The sequence below is a fragment of the Scardinius erythrophthalmus genome, assembly GCF_964197995.2.
Source record: "Scardinius erythrophthalmus genome assembly, chromosome: 1".
NCBI lineage: Eukaryota > Metazoa > Chordata > Actinopteri > Cypriniformes > Leuciscidae > Scardinius > Scardinius erythrophthalmus.
The window spans coordinates 57,433,709-57,445,320 of record NC_138221.1 but is presented as its reverse complement, the minus strand read 5'-3'; the positions used below and the strand labels follow the sequence as shown (position 1 = coordinate 57,445,320).

Below are 11,612 nucleotides of genomic sequence, written 5' to 3'. Positions count from 1 at the left end.
GAGAATCATGTTTCATTTTACCATTGACCAAATCTCTTCTGTAAATCACACCACACGATGGCGCGTTAGGTCTTCACGTAAAGTTCATGTCTGCCTGGAAATAATAATTGGCTAATAATAATAATACATGAAAACATATTTTTGTCATTTCATCTGAAGATCAACATTTGTGAGATTTAGTCAGACAAATCTAATTTTGTGTCTCTGGAAAAAATAATGATCCATGGCATTGTATTATCAAAGTTTTTTTGTGTGTCTGTTTGTAAATGAGGGATTTGTGGACACATCAATGTTTTTAGATTTGTGGAGTAAAAGTTGTTTTTATTTTGAAGTAAAAAGATCAAAAGTAGATCATTGGGGTAAGATGAGCCACCACAGAAGGCCCGAGTGGCATGTGGTTAATAGTGTTATCATTTTTAAATGTAATAATTATTGTAATTAATGGGGTTATTATTCTGTATTTCCATGAATTAGATGTACTTTTAAGACATCTTTGCTTTCATTAAAACCTATTGGTTAGTTGAGTGAAATCATTCCATTTTTCATAGTGTTGCTATAGCATATCTTCAATTAAAATATGAGCACTTAAATAATTAAATATTCATATGCCTGCATAAGTGATAGAGTAATTTTACCTTTCAGATAAATCTCTTTTAATGTGATTCTGTTTTGTGTTGTCAGTTATTAAATTATTCAACTAAATGGTCAAAATTTAATTTTAAATAGAATAGTTTATTTAGTATTTTACATTGATGACACTTTAAAACAAATACATACATATATTAATAAGAATTATAGTCAAGAATTAAGTCATTTTTTGGCTAACTTACCCCAGGACTGGGATAAGATGGCCTCTTTGAAAAAAAAAAGTACATTTTACAAACAAATGTCTCTATTTATTTCCTAAAACACATTGGCTGATGCACCATCATCCTGCACAAACTAAACATATCTAAATATGTTACAATTTAAAGGGATAGTTCACCCAAAAATTAAAATGCTGTCCTCATTTACTCTCCCTCAAGTTGTTCCAAACCTGTATGATTTCCTTTCTTCTGCTGAACACAAAAGAAGATATTTTAAAGAAGGTTGGTAATTAAACAGTTGCTGGTCCCCATTGACATCCATAGTATTTTATTTTTTTTTCTACTATGGAAGTCAATGGGGTCCATCAGTCATATGGTTACCGACTTTCTTCAAAATATCTTCTTTTGTGTTCAGCAGAAGAAAGGAAATCATACAGGTTTGGAACAACTTGAGGGTGAGTAAATGAGGACAGAATTTTCATTTTTGGGTGAGCTATCCCTTTAAAAGGGTGGTATAATGCCTTTTTCACAAGATGTACAATATGTCTCTGATGTCCCCAGATTGTGCATGTGAAGTTTTAGCTCAAAATAACCCACATATATTTTTATATAACATGTTAAAGTTGTCACTTTTATGTTCAAACCGAAGTCAGAAATATGGAGAGACTCAAGAAGAAGTGACAACATGTAGACAACATTTCTGAATGGTTAGTTGGTGAATTTACGTAGCTTATTTGTAGTTATTTTCTAGTCATTGATTAGCATATTCTGTCTTGATAATCTATAAATCGTGTTCAGGGGGCGGAGTTTATGTAAATTCTAGGGTTGGTGATGTCACTAACACGGGAGGAATGTCGTGTAGTCCTTACAAGCTGTTTAGTCCTTAAAAGGCAATTTCTTTAAAAGCAAATATCTCCCTTTGCTTTGACCTTTGAGCATTGCAACTTTGCAGATGTTGTTTATGCTCAAACAGCAACATTACACACTAACTAAAGTTAAAAAAGTGAAATCATATTCAACCACCCCTTTAAAAGTAAATGCACATTGTTCTTAAGGGGGGGGGGGGGGGGGATCTTCCTCCATGTTAAATAGGAGCAGTGTTTTTTTAATGAAATTATCTTAGTTTCCATTCAATTTAGTTGCAAACAGGCCTTGTGTTTTCGGCTATGCATTTATTTATCATTTTTCTTCATTTCTATAGACTTAAATGCTTCATACACTGTAAAAAAATATTTTCATGATTTGTCATAAGCACTTTTTATCTTTTGTCAAATCAATTTATAATTAATGTGCTTCAGATAACATAGTATTTTGAGTCTAAATCTCCATTGTATTAACTCAAAATTCAATGAACTCAAAATGTACCTAATTTTTTTAAGTTAAACCAACAATAATTGTTACAGTGATAAATAATAATAATAATAATAAATATTGTTATTAGGCAATTGAAAATATTACATAAAATAAGGGAATTATTTCATGTGTTTTTAAACTATTAATTTCTCTCTATAAATGTTTTCATATAATATTATCATCATCATTATTGTTGTTGTTGAAAATACTACATAAAATAACAAAAGTAGCCTATGTCTAAAAGGCACAAGTACTCGGCTGAAACAGCATAACTATGGACTATCTGGAACTATTTCCAGTTTCTTTAACAACAGATCTAGTTTTTCAACATTCTTCGAATGGCGATGTCTGTCGTCACGAGTGTCAGCATGTTATCTTATGGGAGTATCGGTTACCTGTGTCAGTGTGTGTGTGTGTGTGTGTTTCCGAAGGCTGACGCTGTTCACCTCGTCCAGCATCTCAAAGCCAGCCGAGGCAATCCAGCTAGAGTTATCGAAAGCGGAGAGTCATCATGGATGAGGAGGCTCAGGAAGACAGCGAGTGTCCGGTGTGTTACGAGAGTCTCACGGACAACGCCAGGACGCTCAGCTGCGGGCATCACTTCTGCCATGACTGCTTAGTGCGAACCCTGGTGAACACCATCCAGAACGGCTCCATTAGGCGGGATGCTATCATCTGTCCTGTTTGCAGACACCTGACATTCATCACAAAGCACCACAGATTAACATTTTCCCCGGCTGAGGGCATAAGGATCGGAAGGACACTGGAAGTGCCACCCGTCCCCGCTCCTGTGTTCCCAAGGAATTCTGTTCCCAGGTCTCACAGCGGAGGTCTCGGCTGTATCGGCAGGTGTCTAGGGAGGATTTCATGTAGACTATGTAGACGACGACTCGTCTGTCCTAAAGACGCTTCAGAGGTGTTCATCATAAGTGAGTTGGGTCGACCCATGACAGAAGGGGATGTTATTGACGTTGGGACAGCTTCAGGCTTACAGAGGGACTACGGCAGTAATGGACAGAGACTTTGCACCATCTCCTGTTGCCTTCTGATCTTAATGATCACTTTCACCTTATTGGCACTGGTGGCTGCCACACTTCCATGGGTTCTGCTGGCATAAAGACTCCAGAACTGCTGCCTCATGTACGATCAAACGCTTTAAGAATAGTATATTATTATTAAGCCACGCTTTCTGAAAAAGAGCTGCACTGACTGGTTTCACTCAGTCACAATGAATGTTTTATGAAGAACAGACGGTTATTGTGAGATCATTTCCGAGGCTTGTTCTGACATGTCTTGGAGGGAGGCATGCTGGAGAAGGTTTCATTACAAAAACAAAGTCATTGTATATAGTGTTACTTAATGGACAAACAAGTATTTTGTTCTGGATCTAAATCTACAAAGGTGATAAGAAAGTTCTTGAAACGCTTCCCCTGAGCTACTGAGGGGACGGGAGACGTTTAGACCTTGAGAAGCAAAGATGAGCTTGTCATTTGATCTTGGAGAAAGAAAGACTGTGGGATTCAGTTGCAGCTACCGTGGACACAGCAGGGTTGAGAATGGAGAAGAGGGAAGGGTGTGATGATGAGGCTTTATTTTGAGCTTTTCTCGACTGCTTGCAATGCCTGGAAGGAATGATACACACCCTGGCTTGTCCAGAAATTCTTGTAGCGCGGGTTAGCGCTTAGATCCAGCCATGACATGACTAATACCTCACATTCTGCACAAGTTATCAGTCACTTTTTGATTGGAGGGTGTTTGTGTCACGTACCTGTGCAGCAATGCACACTTGAGCCCTTAAAAATCTTCATGTGTACATGTTCGTACTGTAGGTGTGTCTTCTCCCAGAGGACTGATTTTATTGTTCAGAATTTTCTTTCATGGTTCAGGTGACGTAATGGATTTCTCAGTTTTAAGCATCAATTTGTTTAATGTTTCTCCTAAAAAACTTTTTCAGTTTTTTTTTTTTCATTCATCTCATTGGGAAAGTGTTTTAAGCACTAAATCAAACCAATCAGAGTTTAATCACAACATTACAAAAGTTTATTTGAAGCAAAAAAAAGTATTTGAAAGTCAAACAAAAAGACAAAGGTATACAAGACTTTGTACAGTAGTGGCCAAAAGCGATGTTTGTTTTTAATGACCCTACAAGTTCGATTAAAATGTGAGGAAAATATTTTATATTTTTAAATATGAGGGGAGAACAAAACACTAAACTTAAGGTATTTATCTGACAAAATTATTTGGCAAAACAAAAGGGGGTAAACTACAGCTACAGGTTTTATTTGACTTTGCAAAAACAAATGCATAGAAAAACAAAGAAGCTCATAGGAAAAAGCATACATTGAAACATAGTCAGTTATTAATATCTGACGGTTCTCTTTTGCATCTGTTCATAATTTCTTTGTATGACAGCATGGCCAAAAATTATATCCGCGCAATTTTGCATGTTTCATTGAGTTATCACAAACAAAACAATCGACTCCAAGCACAACTACGCAAAAAATCTTTAACAAAAATTTGAATAAAGGGTGAAGATGTCAATTTATTTCAAGGCCAGACATCACTTTTGACCACTTTACTGTACTTAACGATAAGTGAGGGAAAGAACTATATCCCATGAAGCACTGCGAATGACATAATCTAATTAAAACCGATGGAGAATTATAAAAGTATTCATTTAAAGTTGTTGATTATATCTAGAAACAAATAAGTTTATTGCAAAATATGCATAAATATTCAAATTTTTCAGTATTTTGAGAGCATAGGGAGATCTACTCGATTTACGTCATTCGCAGTGCTTCATGAGAGTGGGCGGAGCTAACGAGATGTTGTTTCGACTCTCTGATTGGTGTAATTTTCAGTACAGCATCATGGGTAATGTAGTTTTTCACCACAAATTCCACTGTTAAACAATTATTTTATGAAGAAACATTCTTAAAATATTAGATGAAATATTCATCTAAACATTATTAAGATGAAATAATGCATGCTGACGGCTGCAGCAGAAGCAAATCGTGTCGATTAACAACCTTGTCGCTCACAGTAAGGCTGTCTTTAAAGGTTTATAAGTTATCATTAAAAATTATTTTCTCTATGGAGAAAATTAATGTACTTCCGGAACCCGATTGTTGCACTATATAGTCAAACATTATAGAAATGTTTGAGTTCATATTGAGATAAACACCTGATTTGTCAAAGATACGCCAGTTTCAGACATCAAGCTTTTCAATTATTTCCCTTACAATCCTATAAAGGCATGCATGCCTTATATAATGTCAGGACATTGTTATTACAGCAGTTAACATCAATTCTTAAAACACACAAAAGCACTTACACCAGAAGTATTATTACAAATGTAGAGTTTAATATATATCTATGTATTTCTGACATTCTGATAAGGACTGCGGCAGGCTTCACAGTACAGACTGTGTTCTTCCACTGATATGCTAAGCTGAGGAGGGTGATTTACAGGCAGGTTTGTACATTAGTTCGGTAAGCAGAGCTGGAGAGGGCTGTACATTGTTGGAAAATGTGCACTGTTCAACCTTTAAAGTTCACACATCCCTGCTTCACCACTGACTCTCTTTATTATCTGGTATCATTTTAATGAACACACACACACGATTATCTAAAGGGAATAATTAAATGCATTCTCTGTTCTGTCACTCCAACTTGCTGGCTTTAACCGGATGATGTGAATGGGCAATATATCAACCAAAAAATGTTCAATACAGATGATATAAAATTTGTTGGTTCTTTGTCCATTCTGTTCTTTTTGAACATTTAATTGTATGCTGAAAATGTCACAGATAAATTAATAAATGCATGGATCTGTATACATTATTGTATCTCTGTTCATTTTAAAATGGTCTTTTGAAAAGTTATTCGAATCATACATTTCCTTGATTCAAGCAAGTAATGAGAGTCTGTTTGACCCTTTGCATGTTGATTTAACATATTTTGACTCGTATGATAATGCTTACAGTCCTCACTAAGAATTTAACACATCTTATAATTTAAACGTCTTTCTGCACTGATTTCCACCCACAATCAGTACATAAAATGCAAAGCATCTGGGTGAATTTCACAACAACATGTCCAGGTAAGGCCATTTCACTACAAAATCAAAAGACACTATTAAGATTTTTGTGTTACATCATTGCCATGATAAGTGCATTAGAAATTACTGCAATACAAATATTTTTGTTTTATTTAAATCTACATCAGTGAAGTACAAATCATACTACGATATAAATACAATTGAAATAATATAGCATTTTTCATATTATAGATATGTTTTTTTTTTCATTGCGGTAATGACATTTGGTTGTGAAATTGTGCTTAATTATCATGAAAATTATTTAATGTAATAATTTAAGCTACATTAAGCTTCATGTTCTTTACAGGAATACAATTTCTTGTTTGTTTTCTTCTAATTTTGGGTTGAACTATGACCTTGACAGTTTTATGACATTCACCTGTGCAGATTCTGTGTCAAATCATCAGTTAAAATTATTTGTGTACAGTTCATCAGCTGTGATTCTTTAAAAAGTTCCATGGCTATTACATCCATTCTGTTTTGAGTAAAAAAAAAAAAAAAAAAAAAAACAATCTGATGACAGACTACTTTAATTTACAGATCAGATTGAGGGTCCGTTTACATGACAAAGACGTACTAAAAACAGAAAAGTTTTTCGTTTGCGTTTTCTTTTTTTTTATGCGTACAGACAACAACGTTGCCAAAACGATCCCCATTCAAACGGATCTGCGACTAAAACCGCTGTATTATTCATGCCAGGCCAGTAGATGGCGATGCCACTTTGTAAAGAAATACGATGCGCCTATAGACTGAATGCGTAACAGGCATGCGAATGACGTTACCGTTTTCACAAATACTCGTTTTTGTAGTTACACAGAGACGATAGCAGTATTGCTTTCAAAAACTTCTCTTTTGAAACCCATTTTTTGAATTGGCGTGTAAATGAACAGCCAAAACGCATTTTTTAGTTTTTAGCCAAAAAAACGATGTTGTGTAAACGGCCCCTTAGATAACGTATAGCTGTGCCTTTTCACCTTAGAAAAGCGTGAAGTAACCGATGCAGTGTTGGAATGGGAATGAGAATGCATGTACATACTGTATAAACCCCCCCACCCCACCCCCCACGTATTCATTAACAACAACATTAGCATTCATTATGATTGCTAACAGAGAGAGATGAGCAAAAGTTTTCATGTTCATAAAGAAAATAAACCATGCTTCTATTGCAGCTGCAATAAGGGGCCTTTACGCTAGTGCACTTCCAAGTATAGGCTAAATCACATTCAGTCAGCACACTCAAACAGACACAACGGCCTCCTCACAGAACACCGCGGGAAACGGCACAGACAGAACCTCACGTACGCACGAAACTCGCCGTTAGCTTCAGGTTATAAATACTGAATGTGAGGGCATCATTGTGTAATCACTACAACTATTACTCAGTCACCAATAATCATTAGACTATATTTCATCAAGAACACACACTGAGGCATATCACAGATTTCAGCAAAAAAAACAAAAAAAAAAGTCCTTTTGTCCCTGACGAACACCAATGCTTATTCAAAGAGAAAAACAGAAGCCATGGCTATCCACCGTTGAAAGTAGAGTCCTTCGTATATCAACAGAGATTGCGTTGTGCCCATTCCTTCCACGGGACAGAAGTGAGCAAATGTTTCTTTGACCTTAATAAAGTCCTGCATTTTTTTTGTGTTTTTTTTTGTTGTAAAAGTTCAGACAAGAGAAATTGCAGCATCTGGTAGTCTCGTATAGCCTTGTTTACTGATGAAACTAATGGCCAGACTCGTGCCATCTCAGTGTGGCATCCGACTATGTGTCTGGGAAAAGCAATGAGACTCTGAAGGATTTAAGGGCCTGATATCTTTGAGATGACATTTCACAAAAAGGATCCCTGCCAAGTTATAAATCAGTATCTTTCCATTGATTTTATGGGGAGATACGCTATATAGTGGCCCTAAAAAGTATGTGGACACATTGTGGTTGTCAAACATTAGTGGATCATGTTGATACTGTAGTTCATGTGATGAACAACACCACTAGTTGATTAAAAGTAATTGGGGGGAAAAAATGGCTAGGTAGTTAGTTCTGAGAAAAGATCTAACATTTGTTTGTAGACATTTTAAGTGTCCAAAACATTTTAGGGCCAGTGTGTTTTTATTTATATAATCAGCCAGTTGCTGTGCAATACTAAGAATGAACAGATATACAATTAGTATAATCTGTCGAAGACTTAACATATTTTCTAACAATAAGTTGTTGATTTATGCTGTTGATTAAGGCTGTTATTGATAAAGTCGGTTTAGGGATAAAATCTCTCTCGGGAGCAAGTCTACCTAAACTTCTGCCAAGTCTGCATTCATATTTCTACATCTAGTTCATGGCTTACAAAAGTGCAAAAAACTCACTTGCTATGTGAACCTGACAAAAAGTGTTCAGGGACAAAATAATACTTAGAACATTATCTCTATACAAGATAAATATGGCATGTCACATTTATGAATATATAACTCATATTTGCCTTTACATTTGTCCTCTCGTTGACGCTTATCTACACATCTTTATATACAGTATTGGTATATACATAAAGGATAGTGTGGCACTGCATTTTAAGCACTTTGGAGGGCATTGGGATGCGGAAACACAACAGAAAATGCAAGGCAGTGGATTAGAACCGAACCAGTGGTTGATCTCAGTAGTGGCTGCCTAATGTCCTGATAATGAAGAAACACGTGTTCGCAGTGACCCATTTTAGCACAAGTACTGTTTCTGTTTTGTGGGAAAAGGGTGAGGAATCGATATTTCCAGGGTTCCCACACCTTCTGACCAAAGAATTTCCAAGAACAGTTGTTCTAGATTCCATGATAAGGATTTTGAAATTGACTTCACAAACAGGGAATAAATATAATGAGCATATACAGAAAAAAAAAAAAAAAAAAATCAGACTATAAAACAAAAAACAAAACAAAAACCATTTTTTAACAGGAATTTTAAAAATGTTATTCTTTTCCCATGACACAATTAACATTCCCTGATATTTTTCATGACTGTGGGAACCCTGGGTTTCCTACCTTGCTTTCAGACACTTTTTTATTTATTGAGTCTTTAAGAAAATACACTCTAATGCAGCAGTTGTCACTGTGTTGCTATTACTGTATTATGTGCAATTCTGGATAATGTTGTGGCGCAGATAAACACACAAAATATTAATTGAATTGACCCTCCGCTAAGCTCCTTACCTCAGTTTCTATTACTCACTCTGACAACCTTTACCGAATCCCCCACACTGAAAAGAAAGTTGCTACCTTAAATTTTAAGTACAATCAACTTGGATGTTTAAGTCATTTCAACTTAAATTACATTAAACTGACTCAAAAAAATTAATAATGAATAAGTTCAAAATTGCTTAACTTATTTTGAGTTAAAGCAATCTAAAAACATGTCATAAATTATTGATCATATAATTAATGTAATTTAAGTTGTAATTTAAATTAATGTAATTTAAGAAATGACTTAAACATCCAAGTTGATTGTACTTAAAAATTTAAGGCAGCAACTTTTTTCTTATACCGTGTGGGCATCTTTTTTCACTATTTGAAGAGCCCCAGCAACAAGAGTTTATTGTATTCTTTGATACATTTTTTTTGTAAAATTCCATTTAAAACTATCTTAACACATAGGACTTCCATAGATCTACATTTGCCCTGCATTCCATTGTGAAGGACTTATACCTACGCCCTAATCCCTTTGAAGGGTGTACCCTCCAAAGTGAGAGCTTCGAAGGAATGAAGGGTATAGTGACCAAAAAACCCCACATCTTTGCCGAGCCAATTAAAGATGTGCCGTAATCACACAATTGTGTGTGCTGCTTGCCTGTGCAAAGAACCATGGGAGCAAATGGCCCATTAGTTGTACTCTTCGAATCCTTCATTTCGAAGCGCCCTTTTGAAGTGGCCAGTTTTGAGCCACCCTTCAATATGGCGGCCATAATTGTTCTCACTTCGAACTGCCCTTCTGAGGCGGATTTATCCAGTTTGGAACGCAGCCTAGATATGAGCACTTGTCTGCTAATATAATAGGTGGAAATTTCGTTGCTAAGGCCAAAGAGTAGCAGTAGCATTTTAAGGCGAGGCTTAGCGAAAGGCCAATTGGATTGGATTGCTAAAGTAGTTTATAGTTTAGATTTGGAGAGAAAGAAAGAAAGAAAGAAAGAAAGAAAGAAAGAAAGAAAGAAAGAAAGAAAGAAAGAAAGAAAGAAAGAAAGAAAGAAAGAAAGAAAGAAAGAAAGAAAGAACTCAGCATTGCAAAATTACTTAAACATGCTATATGCCAAGTGACCCATAAAGAGCATGGCATCGACCCTGTAGGGAAAACAACGATGTCCCACTCTCATACTGTGAGGGTGGGTCTCAGTTCCAAGCTTTCAGCAAGATAAAGTTTATGAGGTTCCTTTAAAGTCTGCAGACTGCCCCCTGTGTGCATTGTATTGTAATTGCAGCTCTGATAAGGCAGAAATAATAATAAAAAATCCATCCCAATCAAACAAAACCAACAACACAACAACAAAACGAAACAGACAGAATCGTTCAGAGAGAAACAGGTAACGTAACACAAAACTCCAGGTTCCTCCAGTGGCAATCTGAACAAAATCCATTCTGTTGCTTTTTATGGCACCTGTTGTGTGGTTGGCGTCTTCTCTAGTCTAGTATCCGTGACTCAGGGTTTGGCCAAGATGGGGTTCCAGTTGGGCCTCAGCAGAAGATGGCAAGTTCTGGGCGAAGTTGCTTGATGGGCTCAGGGGTCATAGCGTGGTGCTTTGGCCCTCCTCCTCAGACACGGACTCCCCCTCCGGAGAGCTGACCGCAGCAAAGGAGCTCCGACATGGGCCCACCCTGAACTCGTCCAACAGGCTATCCAGATTGACATTGATGGAGGGAATATCCAAACTGAAGTAATCTGCTACAGAATCATGGGAAATGAGAGCAATGGCCACAAAAGTGAAGTGACAAGACATGTTTACAGTAAAACAGAGATAAACGATGGAAATGTCGATGATGAGGATGTTGAAAAACACAAGGAGAGAGAAAGCAAAAAGTAATTTCAGTTCCAAGGCCACTGTTAGAGGCGAAGTCAGCGAAGAGTGTTGAATGTGTGTTGCAGCAGGAGAGGGGCACATCAGACTGTTTCCTGGCATTCTACACAGGGATTCTTTCTGTTACATCGAGCCATTGGGAAGGAAGGTGAAATAGGTTTTGTTTCGTATATGAAGCCTGTAGTGCGTGCTCCTCCTGCTTCAATCTCTGCTATGCTCATAAAAATATAAAGTAATACATAATGCTTTTTGCAGTTTTTCAGAAAGTAAAAATAACTGAATTAGCAGTTCACCACAATCAGTGCTG

At 36.5% G+C, this 11,612-nt stretch overlaps 2 protein-coding genes across 2 annotated transcripts in view; one reads left to right on the top strand and one right to left on the bottom strand.

The window, feature by feature from the left end:
- Positions 1–2,670: 2,670 nt before the first annotated feature.
- Positions 2,671–3,276, top strand: LOC308691724 (RING finger protein 222; the record flags this gene model as incomplete). Its single annotated transcript, XM_081367251.1, has 1 exon — positions 2,671–3,276. One exon carries the CDS (start codon positions 2,671–2,673, stop codon positions 3,274–3,276), a length of 606 nt encoding a protein of 201 aa, XP_081223377.1.
- Positions 3,277–11,014: 7,738 nt separating this feature from the next.
- Positions 11,015–11,612, bottom strand: part of arhgap44a (Rho GTPase activating protein 44a) — a gene marked incomplete at both ends in the record, with an annotated part of 60,644 nt that continues 60,046 nt past the window's right edge. Inside the window, one exon of the mRNA XM_081364900.1 lies at positions 11,015–11,172. Coding sequence (XP_081221026.1) covers positions 11,015–11,172 — 158 coding nt within the window. The remainder of the gene's footprint in view (positions 11,173–11,612) is intronic.